The sequence below is a fragment of the Vidua macroura genome, chromosome 14 (genome assembly GCF_024509145.1).
Source record: "Vidua macroura isolate BioBank_ID:100142 chromosome 14, ASM2450914v1, whole genome shotgun sequence".
In the NCBI taxonomy this organism is placed as follows: Eukaryota; Metazoa; Chordata; class Aves; order Passeriformes; family Viduidae; genus Vidua; species Vidua macroura.
In genome coordinates, this window is record NC_071584.1 from 16,552,100 (window position 1) to 16,574,354 (window position 22,255).

Genomic DNA, 22,255 nt, shown 5'->3' on the forward strand with positions numbered 1-22,255 from the left:
AGGTGGTTCATGTTGACTTGAAGGTCACTCCATCACTGGAAATTCACTTCACTGCAAAGGAAAAAAAAAAAGCTTTTAGCAATAGATGTATGTTTTACATGTGTATATACATATATGTACATATGCATTGATTTTAATATAGCTCATTGTCGTCTTCTGTTAATTGATTACAATTTTGGTTTGTTTTCTGGTTTAATCCATGTGCATGGGAGCCATGTGGGTTTGGCTGTACTTGGTTTAGAAAACAGCCCATCTTCAAGTATGTTGTAATACATGATGCAATCTAAGACATTTATGAATATGTTGCAGTGTTCTACATTTCTATTTCAATTAAACTCGCTGTGTTATAGGATCATCTCTGAGTTATTCTCTCCTTGCATCTTCAGCATGCTGCTGGTGACATCATCAGGAGCTGGGGACACTCAGGGGTGTCTCTGGGTGTCATTCCAGGCCGATCCTCTTGGACCAGCAGCTCCTTCAACCCTTGGCCAGTGATCCCAAGATCACGAGTGAGGAAAACAATTGTAACAAGGAAATAAAATTGGTGTTGTTGTTCATTGGTGAAAGCCTTTGCATACAAGGGAGAGAAGAAAATACTGAACCTGAAGGTCCTCAGCTCTCTGGGGTTGGAATGTCCCTGTTCACGTGCAGTTTTATATCCTCAGGGTTTTAAATTTCTCCTTAAATACTGCTCAGTAAATAATCATAGAAGGATTTACTAAGGTGAGTAATTTTTATTCTATAGTGGGAGAGCAAATAGGAAATTAAATCAATTTGCTTGTCTAGGAGTTTTTAATCAAGAATGGAAACTGTGATTGACTAATTCTTGCTTGGATTTTGTTTGGGTTTTTTTGGCTCTTTTATTTTGGTTTTATGCTTTTGCATCTGACCTGTGTTATTTTTATCCAAAATACCTGGATACCATATTTGTCTTTCATCCATCCTTGTCATCTTTGTACAGCATGCATAATTTTTCTGGGCATCAGGCACTTAAATAAGGGACTTTTTCCAATTGAGACTCCCATCAGTTCTTTGCAATACCATTATGGGTTATCAGGGACTTTATTAAATGGTGGCTGTTTTGGTGGGGGTAGATTTCTTTGCAGTGCTGTTGTAGGCAACAGAAGTGGCTGGAACAATGCCAGAAAATTAAATGGAAATTTTATCTGACGTGGAAAAAAGGTTTTGAAAAAAAAAATTCCTTGCATTATTTTTGAAATGGTACATTTTCATCTCAGTTCAGCACGAGGGACATTTCCATGCCAGGATCTCCCAGCTCCCGGCACTTCCAGAGGTTGCTGGCTCCAGGTATGCAGTGGCTGCAGAGGCTGCTCCAGCCCAGCCCCACATTCCCATGCTCAGGCATGGGTTCTTTTGTGGATCCCAGCCCATCATTCCCTTCCAGCCCCTCTTGGAGTGCTGGGTCCATCAATACCTCTCTGCTGCATGAACAATTTGCTTGATCTTCAGAGAAGACAATATTCCCTGCAGGACATTTTTTCCCAGTGAGTCACTCTGCCCTAAATTTAACCTTCTGGATACTGTGGATTTTTTCTTAAAATTTCTTTACAAAATATAATAGCCTGGCTAAAGCCTTTATGAAGTATTTTCCAGTCACTTAGTAGCCAAGCCCTCTGACTAGTTTGTATTTCAGCCCAGAATACCTTTGATAATCTTTGCCAGTATCCAGTGTTGGTGGTCTTAAAATCCTACAACCGAGTGGAAAACTGTTAAGTGCTCAGGCTTCAGAGCATGCCTAATTAATTCTTTCCAGGGTTTTAGTCCTTTAAAAAGTGTTAAAAACACGGATTCAGTGTATCATTGAATATTGCATGGTTCTGTGGAAATAAATTGCATCAGTTTGATTCCTTTAGGAGTTCAGAGAGTTTTTGCTCTGTGCTTACTCTGGAAGTTTACAGGAGTCTGTGGAAAGTTCAGGTTAAAATGGGCAAAAGTTAATGAGGGGGAGTAGCTCGATGGCAGAGCGAGAGCCCAAAAACCGCATCAGAAAACTCTCTACAAAGACATCAATCAGCTGCGTTTGAAAATCAGGCAAAATCTCCCCTGTACTCACAACTCCAAAAGCATTTCCTCATGTGAACTTCAGTATTTTTATTTTGAGCAGCAAACCACACTTGTGTTTATTTTATTTCATGATTGCTTAAGGAGATTATAATGACTTAATCCTGGAAAGGGCTGGCAGCGCTTGAGAAGCAGGTGAGGCAAATTTGAGCTTTTTTCTCTACTGACATCAAGTCCTGGAGGGGATTCAGCCTCAGAAGAACCATTAAGGATCTTTCAACATCCAGGCTTATGTGCTTCTTCCAAGAGACGTGGAGACGGGAGAGATGAAAAAGGAGCATGTGATGGAGATGAACTGGAGATTATCATTTTAATGCAGAATTAAAGGGGCAAATGTCAACATGGGTATCTATTGCTCTCCCTTCCAGCACAGCTCAGACTGGGGGGTTGCTCCTTGTGAAACCATCGGGGACGTTGGTGGCTGTTCCAAGGTGAAGTTGGCGGTGCTGGGGTGCTCTTGTTGTGCTCTGCTTGGCTTTGCTGTCCTTGGTGTCTTCTTGTTCAGAGGTTTGGGGAGAAAAGAGTAAAAGAAGAGACTCAAGAGATACTCACTCACCTACCTAAGGGAAGAGCACGTGGGACATCTTTTGGGGCAGGGCAGATCATAGAACCATGGAATCATTTAGTTTGGAAAAGCCCTTTAAAACCATGGAGCCCAACCATTCCCCCAGCACTGCCAGGGCTGCCTGACCTGTGTTCCCAAGTGCCACATTCACAGAGCTTTTACATCCCTCCAGGAATGGGGACTCCCTCCCTGCCCTGAACAGCCTATTCCAGGATTTCACCACCCAGGATCATCAGGCCATGCTCTAATGAAGAAAGGTCTGCAGATCTCCAAAGGGACTCAGTGAAATCTTCAAAGGCAGCCCTGGGAACTCATCTCTATCAAATTCCAAGAAATCCTCTGCTTTCCGCATGAGAGAGTGAAAATATGTTGATCTATCTACATAAAATGTAAATTTTTCTGTGAGGACAGATCAAACTGCAGGAAATAACAACACAGACTGTGCTGATGGAGTCTTTGATCAACTCAAAGGTAAAACACCCAATTCTGTGAAAAATCTGAGCTGACTTGCCCCAGCTCCTTGCTAGAATATGCATGTTTTGGAGAGTTACAATTTTGGCTTAAAAGCTTAAGGGAAAACAAAAAAAAAATCCTCAGGGTCAATTAGGAATTAATGAAATGCTCAGAATACAAGTTTCCTTTTCAACCACTGGAGTCCTGGAGCTGCCCATGGTGGCACTATAATTTGACCTGTGTGGATAAGAGGATGCTGAAGGCAGATCCCTGCTGGCACCAGGAGAGGCAAGGGAAGAAAGGAAGGGCTGTTTTCCTTGGGAGTTAAATGGTATTTGTGTTACATGGTTAATTCACCCCCCTGGCTTTGGTGTGGCATTCCAGAGATCCCAACACGGGCTCCAAAGGATAAACATCATCATTACCACTTTCTACAGGCTGTGGGAGAGACCACATGGTCTCATTGCCCAGAAATTTTTTGGATCCTGAAGGTGATGAGGACGTGCTTGAGGCTGTGAGAAGAAATCACAGGATCATCCTGGAGTCACAGGATGGTTTGGGTTGGAAGGGACCTTAAAGATGATCCAGTTCCAAACCCTGCCATGGGCAAGGACACCTTTCACTGCACCAGGTTGCTCCAATCTCTGTCCAACATGTCTTTGAAAAGAAACACCTGTCAGGAGTGGGATTTCAGTGTGTGGAGAGACATTTCAACCTTGGGAACTCAATTCCTGTTCCACAGCCTCAGAATCTGGAGGATGTTTGACTGGGCACAAGGCATCCTGTGAAGAGCCAAGGCTGGGCACCAGCAGTGTTCTGCCTCAGCCACGCAGAGGTTTTGTGCCAGTGGGACCCAGAATTCCAGAGGACACTTCCAAATGGCAAACAGCACTAACTCGGGATGTGCAGTAGCACAAAAACAGCAGTGCCAAATACAGCTGGCTCAAAAAACACCCAGAAATGTGGAAGTGTGCATTATTCCCTTTTTTAAAATAAAAATACACAAGTGCCCACTTTGCATTTTAATTTCATGTAATTGCAGTGTGAGCTACAAAAAAAATCCTCACTCCTGGTGTGCAAATCCTTGTTTTCACCCAGCTCCTCTGAGCGTTGCCAAAGCTCCCGTCAGTCGTGTCCAGCTTTGAGGAGGAGATCACAAGAAGAGATGGCAACCAACTGTCATTGTCACTGCAGACAGTTTTAGCCAGGATTGTGTGGTAGCTAAATGGCTGATGGGAATTTCACTAATTGATTATTTAGGTGATAGGTAAGTTGTGTTTTGTATTTAATCAGCCATTTTATGTTCATTACGAAGAGCAGCAGTGAAGCACCAGTGACTGGGAGATGGGTGAGTTATTGCTGTTCAAAACTATGGAAAAATATACTGTGCTGAGGTGAGAAAGGGTAATTGGTGTAGGAATGGGATGAGTGGAGGTTTAGGGAGGGTTGATCACAACAACCTACATGGAAATACCTGGCAGTAGCTGGAAGTGTTTCCAGTGGAATGGCAGGTCTGTGGGATGGGCAGGGTGTGTTTATTCCTGCACAATCCCAGCTCTGTGGCTGAGTTTTGACCCTGCATGGTGGTAAGTCTGCACCCTGTCCCAACTCTCCTTTCTCCCTGTGTCAGTGAAGATTCCAGTGGATCCTGGATCCTGTGGAATTCCTCATATGCTCACGGTCAGGTTAAACCAGGAACAACTCTGCCCCTGGGACGGTGAGGGAGAGAGGTCTAACGTGTTATTTAACAGCTACCCCTGCAATATTTAAGAAAGACAATGCAGAGAATGAAATAAATTATTATCATTTAAATTCTGTTGTGCTTATAGAAGCACAACAGAAGATTGAGAACATTCATCACACTGTATGCCTCAATAAGAAGTGTAGTCAAAGTTTTTCCCAGCTGTCTCCAGGTTCCCCAACCACTGTGCAGTTGCTTTGAGATACCCATATGTTCACAGGTAACTTTAAATATTAAGTTGATTTGGAAATTAATTTGGCAAGACAAATTCCCATAGGATAGGGGAGTCAACATCATCACCCCCCTTGTTTAGAGCAGATCATGACTAAGGCTAAGGTTAGAAAATCAGAGCTTGATTTTTGACTGCAATTTAAATTTCTTCTCCCAGCCTCCTGGCATGCCACAGGAATATAGTTATTGCCCTACAGAAATTATAATTTTCCTAGTCTGGCATCCCATTCCTGGCAGTGATCTACAGCAGATGCTGCAGCAGAAGCCAAAAACATTAGGAAGCAAATGGCAGTGAAATTCCATGCAGGAATGTCCTTGCTCCCTGGAGACACTTCTCCCACAGCAGGCTGGGGGGTGGGAGGGGTATGGATCCACTTTTCCATGGTAGGAGGGAGAGCATCATTTACAGCTGCAGGACATCCCCGGTGTGTCCGTGTGTGCACCTGCTTGGATGCTCCTTGTCCAGCTCCATGTGGACCTGCCTGGTGCAAAGGTGGTGGTTGCAACCCTCCCAAGAGCACCGGGATATTTAAGATCTCCCAGTGTTTTAATGTTTTTCTTGCATCCCTGGGGTTACTTTCTGTAAAAGCTGCATCAGAGTTTTGCTCAGAGGAAGGAGGAGACGCAAATTCCAGAAGTCCCCATTTATGGGGACACAGTGAGAGGTGTCACCACTCTGGCTGAGGACACCACGGGCCCCATGGTGTGGGGAAGACCTTTGAGTCCACCTCTGCTTGCATGTGCAGGGAGGGATGGGAATAACTCCCTGGGAATTCTGCACTCGTGACCCAGAGCCGTGTCCTGAGGGCTCCTGGCTGCGCTCCTCCAGCAGCAGCAGCCACGTGTCCCCTTGGATGGCTCCCTGCTCTGCCTCAGTAGCTGCTTCTCATGATCCTTAATGCCACAGCTGCTCACTCAGGCCAGGTCATCTGCTTTTATTAGTCCTGCCCCAGCACTCAGTGAAACTCACACCAGCCAGGAGATCGTTATCCACATCCAAAAATAGCATTCCTCTGGCCCCGCTCTTCCAGAGACCCGGGAAACTCGGGGGTTTTCCTCCTTTTCTGGTTTCCAGTTGTGCTGCTTTCCCCCCTGCTGCCCCATGAAGGCCGGAGCAGCCGCCCTGGCAGCCGGGATCCTCGGAGGCACCGGGGTTTTGCTCTTCCTCATCGCCTTTGGGACGGATTATTGGCTCCTGGCCACGGACACCTGCGGGGTCTTCGAGCATGGGAACAGCACTCTGAGCACCGGGGGGGTGAGCTCTGAAATCTTGTGCTTTGAAAGAACTTACCTAAATAATTTCAGATCTAAAAATTGGAAATCTGTGATAATATTTATGCTCAGTGAAAGTGACCCGGTAATGTAAAACGTCAGCCTGAGGTAAAACTTTAAATTCTTTAAAATCCAACCCAGCTTTTCCATAATATTGAGCATTTTGACTGGAGTAAATTGCGTCTAGGAAGAATTAAGACAGCACCTCTGTAATCTGGCAGATATGAACATTAGAGAATGAAAGGCAAAAATGTAAGAGCTTTAGTTGTTGACAGCCTTTCCCTCTAAAGACAAAAGATATCTCCTGATATTTGCCACTAAAAGATTTCTCCCTCTGTAGTTTCTTCATTTAAAACTAGTTCATGTTTAAAAGTGTGGGCCTTGGCAGTCACTTCCATCTGAAGTGATACAGCTGCAGCACAGACACCAAACTAAAGTGAACATCAGACACAGAGCAGAGCAGACGGGTTCCTGCCCATCCGACCAGTGGCCTGGATACCCTCAAAGTGAGATTTATATGGGATTTTAGTTAGCAGGAAATGTAATTTTCAAGGGACAGCTTGATATTTTAGTGCTAAGGGCTGGTGTCACTCGCTTATAGATCCCTCAAGTTGGATTTTTGCTGCACCTGCTGTTGTCTAACTCTTCAATGAAATAACAACCAGCTCAGTTCCTTGAGCCACCTACTCCCCCAAAATGTTTTTGTGCCAATCAATGTGTGGTTTCCATTACAAAATGACAGGAAGATCCTCGTTGTGTGCAGACTTTTTGTTACTTCAAAGTTCAATCCAATTAGGTTTGATTTTTTTCCTGGTGCAGTGAGTCACCCTGGGTAGGCATCATGATGCCAGCAAGAAATATTTTTTCTTTCATTTCAGAATCCCATAATCAAATGTAGGGCACTGTTTGCTTGAGTCATGGTTCCAAATGACTTTCCTAACTAAAAAAAACCCCAACAAAATTATGATGGAAAAAATGCCTGGAGAAGTGAAACAGAAAACAGTGTCTTTTGTTTCAAGCAGCTCAGTAAAGCCTGGGGATGGCAGAGACAGTGCCACTTGCTTTTTGTGCACTTGGGAAATGACAGTGTTAATTGTTCCACATTTTAGTTGTTTTTAAAAGTGGAGAGAGCAGAGGTGATGCACTGCATGACACAAATAAGCATCTCGAACATTTCAGAGACGCTCTTGGCCAAGTGCTGGGGAGCCTGACGCTGAGGCAGTGACTTCAAAAGCACCAGGCAGAAATAGGAACTGCTCTTACTCTTCCCTCTGAGCTATTTTATTTCTATTCCAGACACTGTTTCTATTATTTCTATTTCTGTTACTGGTTGTGGATAACAGGCTCTGTTTTTACCTTTCTTAAACTGTCAAATCCTGTCCCTTACAGATAAGGATGGGCTGAGTATCTGGCAAGCTCAGTGAAATGTGCTGTGGATGCACCAAGTCAGAGGCACCAGCTGAGGAAGTTTCAGGGCTGAGGAAGCTCTGAGGAAGTTTTAGGGCTGAATGTTCCCCTTGTCATAGTCAGGGTTTTATCCTGAAAGTAAAAGGAGAATCTGGTCAGAGCTCTGGAAGCTGCTATGTGATACATAAAAACATCTAGGAGAGGGAAGCAGAAGATCTCTGGGGAGACCTCAGAGCCCCTTCCAGTGTCTAAAGGAGCTCCAGGAGAGCTGGAGAGGGACTGGGGACAAGGGATGGAGGGACAGGACACAGGGAATGGCTTCCCACTGCCGGAGAAATACTGGGGAGAAATTCTTCCCTGTGAGGCCCTGGCACAGGTGCCCAGAGAAGCTGTGGCTGCCCCTGGAACCCTGGAAGTGCCCAAGGCCAGGCTGGACAGGGCTTGGAGCAACCTGGGATTGTGGAAGGGGTCCCTGCCCATGGCAGGGGTGGCACTGGATGGGCTTTAAGGTCCCTTCCCACCCAAACCTATTAACCTGTGACAGGATAAGTACCTCTAGCACCTCCCTGCTGAGTCCTTTCTCTGGTTCACAGGGGCCACCCCTCTGTGGACATTCCCCATCCATCATAACACTTTTGTCACAATCCTGTCTCCTTTACCAAACCGTGTGTGGGGAAGATAGAGCTGGTTTTGAGGATAATTTTAATAAGTTCTTTGGTAAATCTTCTACAACTGGACTTTGCAGTATTGTGCCTTCAGGAAAGACCAAAACCTTGTGCTCGCAGGTCTGGTCTGGGGGTTCAGGAAGGTGTTTGAGGAGTAGAACACACCCAGAAGGCCCAGCTCCCTGGAATTCTCACCCAGCTCTGGCCAGCAGGGGTTTACAGACAGGAGAAAAGGAGGCAAATGGTTTGTGCAGGTCTGCGGGACAATTTGTTGTCAGAACATTTCGTAGCTGTGACACAGCAGAAAGTCAAGGACAGCAGCTCCTCCGTGTTCCCCGATCCCTCCAAGACTGACTCAAAAAACATGAAAACCCCACAAAAAATTAAATCAACATCTGTCTAAGCAAAGCATCCACTCTTTGTACCGTGATGTTCCTTGTTTCAGCCAGGACTTTCACTCCTCCCCAGGCTGAAACTCCAACAGAGGTCGGGAAGGAGATCCTCACTTTCCACCACGAGGGTTTCTTCTGGCGGTGCTGGTTCTTTGGCGAGGGCCACCCCGAGACCATCTGGACCTTCTGGTACAGTGAGTACAACGCCACCACTCCGTGTCCACAGCGTTCCATCACAGTTCAATGGGAAACAAAACACAGGAAGTGCTCCCCGGGACGAGGAGACAGTTTTTAGTTCATTTCTGTCATTCTCATCTTCTGTCAAAAGCAAAACTGGCTCACTCTTTTTGTGCCCTTTCTATGCTCATTTTTTGACTTGGATTTTGCTCTCAGAGGGCTGTTCACCAAAATGTTGCGACCTCATGAGGCCGTTTAATTGATCACCTACAAAGTTATGTGAAGTGGTGGCTTCCACCAGCAAGGAGAGCCCTTCCTTCCTCCCCCTCCCTCCCAATACCTCTTGATGTTTTTGCTCAGCAAAGTTCTGTAAATATGAGCCCATGTCCTTCCCAGCATCGCTCTTCTGTCCCTGTTTTCTGCCTTCCAGGTGCTCAGCATTCCCAGCTCCCACTGCTTTCAGCACTGGGAATGCTGGAACTGCACGTTCGTGGTGTCCCTGGGTGCTCAGGACCAGTGGTGCACCGTGGAAAGCCATTTTATTTTAAGTTCTCACCTTTTTTACTTTTTAAGATCGTTGAAATTACACTTGAGAATAGACAGAGAGGGATGCAAAATCCTTTATTTTTTGGAAAACGCATTCACTCTTCAAAATCAAATTGAAGGAAAGGGTGAAACTTGTTCTGTGACCCTGGTTGGTGCCACCCTGGTGGCCCTCGTGCAGTGAAGGGTGGGCTCAGTGAACCAGGTGCTCCCACCAGAAAAAGGAAAGGAATGAGACCACACCAGGACACGCCTGGCACCAGCCCTGCTGGAGGCGACAACTCTCCAGTAGGATTTGGGATAAAACCCCCCAGATTTTAAATAATTCTACAAAGGCTTTAAACGCCACAAAAACCTTGGCCCTGTGCCCACCGAGGCCTCGATGGAAGATGTTCCTGAGGTTGTGGCACAGCACAATCACCTCAGAGGGCACTTCCCTGCAAATAATGCAGGTTCCCACACTACATTTACTCTGCAGTGATTAAAATTTCAAATGATTTCGCTGTCCCCCAACCCCTGACCTGTTTCCTGTAAAATCTTGCAGGAATACTTCCCGCCACTGCTCAACAACGGGAGGTTTTTCACACAGGAAATTTATGATAAAAAAGGACAGGCTTGAGACAGGGAGTTTGCTACTGAATTACATTATATGGAAATACATAATATAATTTTACCTGAAGTAAAGTGAGTCACTCTGATAACTGGCAAATTTTTTGCTACTTCTTTAGGTATTTATTATAATAGGATTGATCATGGCAAATTAATTTGCTGCTCTTGTGGATGTAATAATTAATTCAATAGGTATTCCATAGTCAATTTAGCATGAACTAATGTCCACCTATTATAAAGTGCTCCTTTGAGCTGGGGAACATATTTAAATAAGTGGCCAACCATTAATTAATTCATTTAACATTCATTCTATTACTGTTAATCATGATAAGCCTCAGTGGTATTAATATTGATGGGGCACTTCCATTCTAATTGTGCTTTTCCTTCTTACCAGCTGGAGGTCTTGCAAGTACCTTGTTCTGGTACCCAAGCATTTTGACCCTTCCAGGTGGTCAGGCACATTCTCTGGAGGAAAACAGCAACAAGAATATTGACACTGACTTCAGTTGTTCCATCTTTCATGATTTTTGTCCACCTAAGGCTCCAGTTATGAAGATGAGAAGATGTGCAAGAAGCAGTCTCAGATCCTCTGATATCTCCCCTCTTTCATAATTATTATGTCTATTTTTATTTTTCTCTCTAACCAAGATTTATTATCTTTCTTTCCTCCCCAGCCTTCTGATTTCACTGAGGGTTTTGCAGGTTTTGCACAACAGGACATCACTACATCAGCACTGTAACTGATTCTGCAGGAAATAAAAGCAAACTGGGATTTAATTCTTCTTTTTCTTCATCTTTTCCAGCCAGCCAAGCCCACCCCAAGTTCTGCATGCATGGCTACCTCTTCCCCATGCCCATTGCTGTGGGACCTTTCCCCCATCCCTCCTATGACACAACTGCAGGTGAGTTTCTTTCCTTCTCCCCCAGCAGCTCCTTTTCCAAGGGATCAGGCAGAGATTTGGGATGCGTGTCAGCGCTGTGGTTCTCCTGTTCTAAATTCACATAGCCAAGACCTCTGGAAAGCTCCTTCACAAACCAGTCCTGCTGGGTTGGCTGCCCCAGGCACACACTGAGAGGTTCTCCCACGTTGTGTGCTCCAGCCTGGTGTGCTGGGGTGGGCTGAGCTCCCTCCCGGGGGGTCTCAGCACCTGCTCCTGTGAGCAAGGCAGGATAAATCCATTCTCTCCCATCTCCTCTGTCACTGGGAGGAGCTGGAGCCAGAGCACCCAAACCCAGCCTGAGTGCTGACTCGGTCCCAGAATCTGGTTTCCTGGGGTAGCTCAGGTGTTGGTTTGTTGCAAGACAAAATAAACAAGCACTGGAAAATCAGTTGAAGACCAAATTGTTAGAAAATCCACATAAGTGACTGGCTTATTTTTAAAGCAATGAACACTATGCAGTTGGAGAGCCTCCTTTCAACTGGGTCCCTTTTTATTTATGTTTCTCTATATTTTCCAAGTTCTTTAATGGATCAGTTGCTGTTAGGAATTTTAATTTGCTAAATTGGTGGCAGCAGTTAGAATTAATTCAATGATCTTTTTTGAAATGAATTGATTTACTTAAATAGTGTGCATCAGTCTGCCTTGCCTCCGGGGATGCAGGGCAGACATTCTGCAACAAACAAACATCTTGACCTTTTCCTTAGCCTTTAGTAGTACTTTTTTTTTTTTTTTTTTTTTTTTTTTTTTTTTTGGTTTTATTATTTTTTTTTCTATGAGAAATTAATTTAAAAAAAAAGAATATTGTCAGTAGGAACATGTGAGGAAGGGCAGCTCGTTTCTTTGGCTGTGCAGAATTCCTGCCCCGGGGAACGCTCCGTGGTGTCAAATGGGTCCGAGGGACCTGTGGAGGGAGGAGGAGGAGCTGGTGCAGGATGCGCAGCGAGCACTCGGGATAAGCAGCGGGATTTGTTTCTGCTTGGGAGAGACGTGCACAGCGCCCCGGTTCTGAATGACCCTGCCCATAAGCACACACACGCTATTTTTTCCATCCTAATAAAGGGCGCTGGGGGCATCTGTCCCTGCCTGTCAGCCCCGGCTGTGAAACCCTCCCCTGGCGCAGCCCCGGCACCATCTCCGCATTCTCCCAGCTCTTTTCTGTCCTTCCTGGTTCTGTGGAGGTGCGGGGGATGTGGGGGCTGCACCCCGGGGCTCTGCCTGTCCCTGTCACCTCGGGGGACCTGGGGGTGCCTCAGCCTCCACATTTTGGGCAGGGGCAGCACCGGGCTCCTCCCCTGCCTCAATCCCCTGCAAAGCCCTCGCGGGGAGCGGCCACTTTTAACACCCTTTTCTTTCTGGCCAGCCCGTCCTCATTTGCAAAGGCTGACAAAACAGGAGGCTGTCCAAGGAGAGCGGTCCTCCAGCTATTACCTGCTCCAGAGATAATTCTGCCTTATCTGCATCCTCTTAGGCTCCCTGAGAGAAACGGGTGACGGGAGGTTAAACATGAAAATGAATTCTGTGGTTTTGGAGAGTTCAAGATACTTATCTCTCCCTAAGTGGCTCTCCTGACAAAATGGTTTCAAATGAGGAAAACGCATCTTCTCTGTGTCATTTTTCTTTCAAGTGTGAATCATTTCAGCACTACCCACTTGCTCGTGCTCGGCTTAAATCGAGCTGGAGCTTCTGGAAAACCTCTGGCAGGGCGAGGTGTGGTGGTCCAAGGGATCAGATAAATCAGGGGATGGGGAGCAGGGTATCACAGGGTCTCTGCTGGAGGACCACTACCTTTGGACAAGGTTTATGGCAGTGTCTGCAAAGCACTTGGCTGCTGGGAGAGTTGAATTAGTGGGCTACATCCCATCCTGTCCCATCTGGTGGGATGTGATGGACCAAGCTTGCTCAACTCTGCCTGGGGTGGTTGTACGAAGTCATATCCAAACCCCAAATTCCTTGGATGGACAGACAGCTGCTCTCTGGCCCCATTCTCTTTCCCAGAGTCTAACAAGGCCATTAATGGGGGAGCTCATGAGCTCCTGTTTTCCCTGCAGTCCTGCTAGCAAACACTGCTTTTATTTTAAACCAGGAGCCTGGCACCTTCCCGAAGTGTTAATTAAAGTGAAACAAAGCTGTGGTCTGAATCCACCTCTCCAAATTTTGCTATTTTCTTTCCTTTCTTGCCAAGCTTTTCCAACCTTCCCCAGCACAGTTAAGAGCAGTGTCCTTTCCTCCCACCCCTTTTTTTTTGGTGTGCTTCCCTGGCAAACCTTCCCAACCCTTTGGCCTCATTCCAGTCCCATTCTGTAGGGCATGACATTCCCCCTGAACCCGTGGCTGTTCCAGGTGCTCTGGCAAAGCCAGAGCCTCAGCTCTGCCTGACACAGCAGCGTCACAGGTTGTTGTTTTTACTGTTGCTAAAGCAGGAGTTAAACATGGCATCATTAAGAAAAATATTTCTGAGGTTGAGATTTCCCTCTTTCCCTCTCCTTTCACTGCCTTTGCTCCTGTTGCAGTGTACAGAGGTTTTTGGACGGCGTTCATCCTGCTGGCCGTGGCCGCCGGGCTCGTGGGGGGGCTCCTGCTGGTGTGTGGGGTCCCCTTCTCCAGCCCCCACTCCTACAAAGTTGGGGGAGGATTCCTGCTGCTCTCAGGTGAGGGGGCATGGCTGGGCCAGGGTGGCTTTGGAATGGGGGCAGGTGGGGATGAAGTGCTGCCGTGGGAGATGGGGCTCTTATGGGAGCAGCAAATGATTATTTCCCTCTTCCCCACTGGAATTAAACCCCTGGGAGCTCTGAGCATCCTGGTCCAGTGGAAGGTGTCCCTGTCCGTGGCCTTTATGGTCTTTATGACCTCCTTTGGTCCTCTTCCAACCCAAACCATTCTCTGCTCATGATTCTCTGCTCAGCCAGGCTTTAGCAAGATAGTCCTTAGTCCTAGCAAAGCTGGACTTTTGATTTTTGAAAATCACTTTGTTTTTACTACTCCTGTGTGCAACCCTTTTATTTCAGTAAAGCCTGCAGGTGTGTTAAGTCTGGGCAGCCTCAGCCCTGCTCAGTTCCCCAAAGTCAGGCTTTGCATTTGGGCTGCTCCTCTGCTGTTAGCTTTGACAGAGCTGGAAAGCCACAGAGTGATGAAAGGCAAACCCCATGATCCAAAATGGGAGGGCTGGCTTAAGGAGACCTGAAAAGATGAAACGATGTCACTGCAGGAAAATGAATTAAAAATAGGCATTTATTCATTTTTCCCACTGCTGTTACCAATGATTCCACTGAATTATCACTTGGGCTTTTTCCTTTTCTGTATTTGAGAGGAATAACTGGCTTCAATATTAGAAAGACTTGATTTATACCAGTGACTCAAACTCAGAAAAAAGCTCTTTTATGACTCAAGCAGCCACAGGCTGGAGCTCAGTTGAGCTGTGCCAAGTGAAGAACTTTGTAATGAAATCAGGTCTTTCTCTGAGAAACCACTGCTTAATTGCAGTGAATTAGTGGGCTACATCCCATCCTGTTCCATCTGCTGGGATGTGATGGATCCTTCACCAGCTCCTGCTTCCTCATAGCAAACAATAGTGAAAATATTTAACAAGAAAGGTTCTGACATTGACCCATGTCCCCAGCTGCCACATCTACACAACTTTTAAATTCCTCCAAGGATGGTCATTCTACCCCTGCCCTGGGCAGCCTGTGGCAGAGATGGACAATGCTTTCCATGAAGAAATTCCTGCTGATGTCCAACCTGAGCCTCCCCTGGCTCAGCCTGAGGCCGTTCCCTCTCCTCCTGTCCCTGTTCCCTGGGAGCAGAGCCCGACCCCCCGGCTGTCCCCTCTTGTCAGGAGCTGTGCAGAGCCACAAGGTCCCCCCTGAGCCTCCTTTTCTCCAGGCTGAGCCCCTTCCCAGCTCCCTCAGCCCCTTCCCAGCTCCGTTCCCTTCCCTGGACTCGCTCCAGTCCCTCTCTGTCCCTCTGGTCATGAGGGTCCCCGAGCTGCCCCCAGCACTGGAGGTGCCCCAGCAGTGCCAGCACAGGGGACAGCACTGCCCTGGTCCCTGGACACCATTCCTGACCCAAGCCAGGTGCCACTGGCCTCTTGCCCACCTGGGCACCTCTGGGTTCATGTCCAGCTGCTGGCATCAGCACCCCTTGGGCCTTTTCCACCAACAGATTCCCAGCTATGCTGCCCCAAGCCTGTAGTTTTCCATGGGGTTGTTGTGGTCCCATAATGGATAATAACCCAAGGGCTGTACCAGGGCAGGAAGCTTTTTCTTCCCATCTGTAGTCCAGGCTCCCAGGAGGCAGCAGACATCCCTGAGGAGTGTATCCAGCCTGTACATTGGGCAGAAATGTCACAGAAATATCACAGAAAAGGATGCCGAGTAAGACTCAACTGTCTTCCTTTTTTTTTTCCTTTTTCCTCATTGTTTTTCTACTTTATTTGACTATTCCTTGATTAAAAGGCTGGGGCTTTGAATGTGACACTTTTTGGAAGAGCTGATTATGCATCACATAAACCTCTTGGCATTAGACAAAGATGCTGCCGTTAAAATTGAAGTTTGTATTAATGCAGCTTCAATCTGAACAGCAATCATTGTTATTAACAGTCATTCAGGGGAATGAGTTCAGCTGGAAGACACTGCCTACTATATTTTCCACTCAAATGATAGCAGAAGGATTCAATGTGTTTTTTAGCAAAGTTTCCTTAGTGTTTCAACTGATCCTTTTATTCAGGGGGGTTTATCCTGATCTCAGACCTCTGGATCCTGCTTGGCCCTGGCTTCTGGATGGATTTGGGTTGCATCCCTCCATGGTTATTTTCTCGTTATCCCTTCTAAAAATATTTTGCATAATTGCACTAAGCAGTAGGAACAATGGATTTAACACAGGCTCAAGTCCCCAGCCATCCCTTTCCTTCGGGATGTGCAGGGATGATGCAGGAGAAAGCGCCTCTTGTCTTCTAATCATGGCCTGCGGGTCAGTGTTAATTAACCTCCCTTGCAGAAAGGATCTCTCCTTGAGGAAGTGTGAAAAAGCTGGCAGTCTGCAGAGTGGGAGTGTGGTCTGGCAGTGGGAATGGGAGATGGAGCACCAGGACTGCGGGATGTCCCGGCCTCGCAGGCAATCCTTCACCAGCAGCTTTGTTCTGCCCACCACCGCCCTACTTTTGGGAGAAGTAAAATGATGTCACTTTTCCCACCAAAAGGCTCAAAAGACACTGCTGGTGCAAATGCATTCCCAGACATTTATGGATGACCAGCCTGAGGAGGGCTGTGTGTCCATCTGTGAGGTGAGGATTGTTATGGCTCAGCTGGATCCCTTTGGATTTCCCCCTGAGATGCCTTTTATCTTCTGTACATTCCAGAGGGCAAATCTGACTGTGCCAGCTCCAATAACCAATGGACTGCTCTGGGAGGTGCTTCTGAGAGCCATTCCACAGCACTGGAGCCATTTCTCTGGATTTCCTCCACTGGGTGACTCCGGAAAGAGCCAAAGCCAATCTGACATTTGCAAAGGTGTTGCCTTTGCAGCTGAGGCCATTTTCTGAGCGCTTTTCCTTGCCAGCCTTCTCCCAAAAGCACCTGGAATACATGAGCCAAGAGCCAGTGTGCTGCTTTCCTCTCAGCAGTTGCTCTCTTGGAATGAGCTTCAGTGCTTCCAAGGGGTGGCAGATCCTGCCTGGTGCCCGATTGTCCCTTTGTTTCAGTAGTCAGAGGTTGGTTAATTGTCACTACAATGTCACCAAGAGGGCTGGGCGAGCTCTGTGCTGCAGCTTCTGGAAGCTCTTTGGGTTGCTGAGACAACTTTCCTTCATTTTGTCCTTCATTTTTTCCTACCTTGTGCTCCTCAGTTTTCTTTTCCTTTGGGCATTTTAGAGACCAAACTTAGCAGTGCAGCACCCTGGCACAGGTTGCCCAAAGAGGCTGTGAATGCCCCATCCCTGGAGGTGTTCCAGGCCAGGTTGGATGGGGCTTGGAGCAACCTGGGATGGTGGGACACATCCCTGCCCATGGTGGGACCAACAAAAAGGGCAGATTATCTGCTCCTGTGAGTTAAAGTGCTGGATTTTTTGCTCAGATTCTGCTTCCCAAATGGAGCAGCTCCACTTTGGCAGTCTCAGGCTCCCCACATGCAGTGAAGGCTGACAGTTATGGAAGGGCAGCTGAAGGTCACCCCTCCATTTCGCTGTTATTAACATCCTTAAGAGGCAACGAGTGAGAGAGGAGAACGAGTCAAAGTTCATTATTCTCCTAATTAGCAGATTACACAAAAATTCAGTAGCTTTCCCAGAATAAGAGTTAAAGATTGAGTTCACTCACCTGTCCCCACAATTAGCAGCTATAAAGGTGTCACAAGGAAATAAAGTGAGAGAAAGGAAAAGCTCTCCTTCCATTTGCCCACGCAGAAGACGCAGCTCCGCTGGGAGAGGGGGATGGAGCTCCAGGCTTCCAGATCTGCAGCGCACAAAGGAGACAAAGATTTAATACCCCACTGCAATTTTCTGGCAATTAGCCCCTCCCCAGAAGATGCCATTGACCTCATCAGTCTGGAGATGGAGTTTCGCAGTTAATTTTTCCCAGTACCATCCTAATGAAGAGAGGCAAAGAGGGAGAAGGAGGCAAGGAAAGGGATCACTCGGGTAATTTTCCAGTGGAGAAAGCACAGGGATGCTGAGAGGAGCATGGGGATGAGGTTTGATCAGGTCTTCACTTACTCAAACCCAATACACACCCTGTGTCTCGGGTGTGGGTGCCAATGCCAGCGTCATGTTTTGGACAGAAAATTACATTTTTTCAGTTTTTCATTTTGCTGCCCAAAGCAGGAAGGAATCTGTGTCTCTACATCCAAAGCTGGCAGGAAACAAAGATGGCTTTCTGCTGTGTCCAACACTAAAAGCCCCAGAAACGAGGGGGTAAAGTGAAACCTGTTCAACAGATGAAAAATCCCAAATACAACAGCATTTTAAAACAAAAATGCCAAACACTTTAGTAATATAGGAGTGAAGCATCCTGATTTTCTCATGATGAAGAGGCTGCTGATGACTGTAAGTGTGACAAATTTTAGGCAGGTTCAGGTGCTTTTGTGATTGCTCCAAACAAGCATTTCTGGCTGAGCAGATTTTGGTGAGCTGCCCTTCCTGAGCTCCCACTATCCTTTGGCTCCACCTGCCCTTCTGATTTTCTCTTCCCACCGAGGACATCGTGTAAATCCCAGGGATTCTTCATCACTCAGCTGTAATTATTCCAGGGAAGAAGGCTGCTTGCTTTACATATCCTTGTCATTTGCCCAGAGTGTGAAAACATTCTTAATTTAGATGCCATGGCCATGCCATCACCTCCAGTACCTGTTTAATAATAAATCCTTCCATGCCAAGGCCTGGAGCTTCCCCTGAGGCCAGAGGAGGGACCAATTCCCATTCCTTATCTCCTGAAGATGCTGGGGATGGTGCCACCCACACCTGGGACTTCCCACACCCTTCTCCCTAAGAACTGGAAGGTTTTGATCTGATTACTTAAAAAAAACCCCCGAAACTTAGGCCATAGAAATTGTGCTGGGAGAGATCAAGACAGAATTCCTGGTTATTTAAAGCAAAATTCCAAAGTACATTTCCATACCCACGTTCTCTGTCCCACCGGGGCTGCGCTTTCATTTGCGTCTCTTACGGTAGGTATTATAAGTTAATGAAATAGAAATTGATCTTTAAAGGAGCACTTTTCAAGGTTCAGTTGCTATCTAATTAATTTAATTTTAAATTACATCAGTAATAAAGACTTAATTGCCTTCTTATCAATACATTGTATTTTGTAAAGGACATGCGACTATTTGAACACACCATCGCTTTCTTATAGGAGAATAATTGGTATTTTAAGCATACAACTATCATAGTAAGTGTAAAATATTTATTTGTGCACTTAATTTCAAGTGGTATCAAAACCTCAATGAACATGCAAATGCTCCAGCAGCTGCTGTTTAACTCCTTGCCTGCCTCTCCAGGAAAAACAAGGACTCCTCCACGTCAGGGAGAATGGCTGGAATTTCAGTATGGGGTGATGCAAAGAATATTTGTATGGCTACACCAATTTTTGATTGTTAAGATTGCATCTTTTTAGGGCATGGGAGGCAGTTTAGTAAATGTGACAGCTTAGGGCGGGGAACTGCAACTTCTGTCTCCCTCCTAGTGAGGACTTTGAAGCCTCTTACCTTCATGTGAGTCTTATTTTTGGCTCTGAGATGTTTTTATAGCCTTTATAAACAGAATCACAGTAAAACACGGACGTGTTTTCTCTGACTGAAGATCCAGTAACCTCCCTAAGCAGATAAATCAGCGACAGTCTTTACTCCTTTCCTTTCCTTAGCACAAGAGCTGGATTTTGGTGTGTAGTGGCTGCCAGGAAGAATAATTAAATACACCACAACTACCTTTGATTTAAAAATGGCAAGGGGAGGAATTAAATCTTGCAGAAGCCACAACACATCCACAGAACTGTGTAGTAACTTGTCAACTAAATTAATTTCAAGCAGTTCACTTCAACCATAAAAATAATATAAGCTGTGATATATTTCTTTCATATGTGTGTCTGTGTGTATATCTATATGTTATACAGCACCATTTAAAAATAGCAGCTTCTACCTGTGAAGTAGCAAGATCAGATATTTCTGAACTGCTTTCAGACCTGTCATCACACCATCACTATTCAGCTTTAATAGATGTTGAGTTTAAAATGCACCACAGAAATATATATATTTTTAAAGATACACAGTAAATGAGATTTGGGCCACTCTAATTTTTGTCATCTGCTTCCAGCTTCATGGCATTAGCTGCTGTAATAATTCTTGTTATTATTCTGGTATTTAGTAGCCCATCTAAGATGAATATCTCATGGCTGTGTGCCTTTCCCACCCCATAATGTGCTGGCCCTGCAGGCTCTGCTGGCTCTGGGGGTGGCAGTGCCAGAATTTCTCCATCAGCACCAGGATTTATCATGGCATCTTTGTGTTCCTGGTGGGGGTTGGCTATGACACTGCTTGCAAGGGTAGATACAAAAAAAAGGAAGAAGTAAGTTTTGGTGCCTCCTCATTAATCTCTGAGAAATTAAAAGTGAAAAAGGTGAAACATCCCACCTTTGAGAGAGGAAGGCAGGTCCCTGCTGGGAACATCAGCCCTGCTCTGGTGGTTTCTCCATGGTCTCTCCTGCCGAAGCAGGAGTGCAGAAGTGCTGGTGGTCCAAGCACGAGGTGTCAGAGGGCAGGAACTGGTCACTGGTGTGGGGCTCTCCCATTGCCAGTGGCCTCATCTTCCACAGGAATCTGCAGAGCAACGTCAGGAGCAACAATTCTGCCACACAAAACTTTGATACAGAGCACGGATGAGAAGCTGTTGTGATCTTTTCTCACCTTTGTTCCTGTACTTCCTTCGCAGACAATAACTCATTTTGTCTCTCTTCCCAGGAGGTTTGTTTCTCCTGCTCGTGTTTCTCTTTGTGATGTGGAAGGAGTTTGCAGCTGACTTTCAGAAGTACATCCTCCTGGAGAGGAGCGAGAGGTGCCTGGATGATGTCCCCGTGCACGTCTACTACGGGTGGTCCTTCATGTTCGCCGCCGCCGGCGTGCCCCTGGTGTTACTCTCTGGACTCCTCTTCTTCCTGGTGGGCAGAGACATTATGGATTCCCTGCAGTAAGACAAATGTGGAAAAGGCTTTGAGAAAATTGGTGATGCTCCTTGTAAAGAAACACACCCAAATTTTGAGGGCTTGATCATTTTTGTAGCTCTAATTGTCGGGATAGGTTACACTCAGTCTCGTGGGGAGGCAGGGGTGGAGCACTGAGCATCCACAGAATCCCAGGATGGTTTGGGTTGGAAGGGACCTTAAAACCCATCCTGTTCCACACCCTGCCATGGACAAGGACACCTTCTCCTATCCCACGTTGCTCCAAGCCCCACCCAACCTGGCTTTGGACACTTCCAGGGATGGGGCAGCCACAGCTTCTCTGGGCACCCTGTGCCAGGGCCTCCCCACCCTCACAGCCAGGAATTCCTTCCCAATCTCCCATCCATCCCTGCCCTCTGGCAGTGGGAGCCATTCCCTGTGTCCTGTCCCTCCATCCCTTGTCCCAAGTCCCTCTCCAGCTCTCCTGGAGCCCCTTTAGGCACTGGAAGGTTTCCCTGGAGCTTTCTCTTTTCCAGGTAAACACCCCCAGCTCTCCCAGCCTGGCTCCGACCAGTGTCCATCCCAAACCAGCCCCAGCTGAACATCCAGCTCCAGCCTTTTTCCACTTTGGAGATGTTTCAGCACGTTGGTGGGGTTTGCACCAGTTTTTTTTTTCCGCAGCCCAAGGGAAAGCAGCTCTCTGTCAGCAGAGCTCCACATCCATATTCAGCAGAGCTGGAGTTTTACAGCATTCCCAGCATCCTGGTTTCTTGTAAAAGGAAATCGAATCTGGCTGCAATGGTGCAAGCAATAATGTCTATTTCTAAAAAGCAATTAAGGATGATTTTTTTTTCTTAGCTGGCTCTAATTGACGTCAAAGGACAACCATTTTAATGGGATGTCGGGAAACATGAGAAACTTTTTTCTTCCTTAAAAGCCCTGATTCTGAAGATACAAATGTACCTGGACTTAACCTAACTTTCAATAAGGGAATAAACCAATTTCTGTGGCTTGAAACATAACATGAATTAATTAGTATTTCTTTACAGCAATACTTTACTCTGCATTTAATATTTTCCCTGGGTGCAGTTTTGTGGGAATTTCCAACCCAAAAACTGACAGGTGATCCTGGATGAGGGAAAAGGAGGGGGGACAATAGCATGATATTGTGATATCACCTTAGGCTGTGCCAGTGCCCCATCAGTTCTTCAAGTGGCAATTTCTCACTATAAATTTGTTTTGAATAATTTTTGTCATTGCTCTGAATTGAATATTTTCCCTGGACACAGCTTAAGGAAGTTTCTCAGCCCAAAAACTGTATGATGGTGGGAGCTGGAGGAATGGGAGTGGGGACAATAGCACTGCTAGTTTTTTTTGGCTTTGTTTTGATCAGCCCTGTCAGGCAGCTCAGCTGGGACCTTGTTGTATTCTATGGACACCTTACAAGAGTCAGATCCAAAAATACAAATTATATAACATTTAAATATAAATATAAATTTAAATATATTTAAATTCTTCCAGTCATCCAGGCTGATGTGG

General features: G+C 46.2%; 1 protein-coding gene across 1 annotated transcript; it reads left to right on the plus strand.

Annotated features, from left to right (window-relative positions):
• The first annotated feature begins 6,174 nt into the window (after window positions 1-6,174).
• Window positions 6,175-21,684, plus strand: LOC128814490 (transmembrane protein 182-like). Its single transcript, XM_053990365.1, has 5 exons — window positions 6,175-6,327; window positions 8,885-9,002; window positions 10,941-11,039; window positions 13,589-13,726; window positions 20,517-21,684. The coding sequence occupies exons 1-5, from the start codon at window positions 6,175-6,177 to the stop codon at window positions 20,744-20,746; spliced, it is 738 nt and encodes a 245-aa protein (XP_053846340.1). The 3' UTR covers window positions 20,747-21,684.
• Window positions 21,685-22,255: the final 571 nt, after the last annotated feature.

Coding starts and splice junctions, on each gene's coding strand:
- LOC128814490 (XM_053990365.1), top strand. CDS start 6,175: ATGAAGGCCGGAGCAGCCGCCCTGGCAGCCGGGATCCTCGGAGGCACC. Junction 6,328..8,884: donor GCACTCTGAGCACCGGGGGG/GTGAGCTCTGAA, acceptor ACTCCTCCCCAG/GCTGAAACTCCAACAGAGGT. Junction 11,040..13,588: donor CTCCTATGACACAACTGCAG/GTGAGTTTCTTT, acceptor CTCCTGTTGCAG/TGTACAGAGGTTTTTGGACG.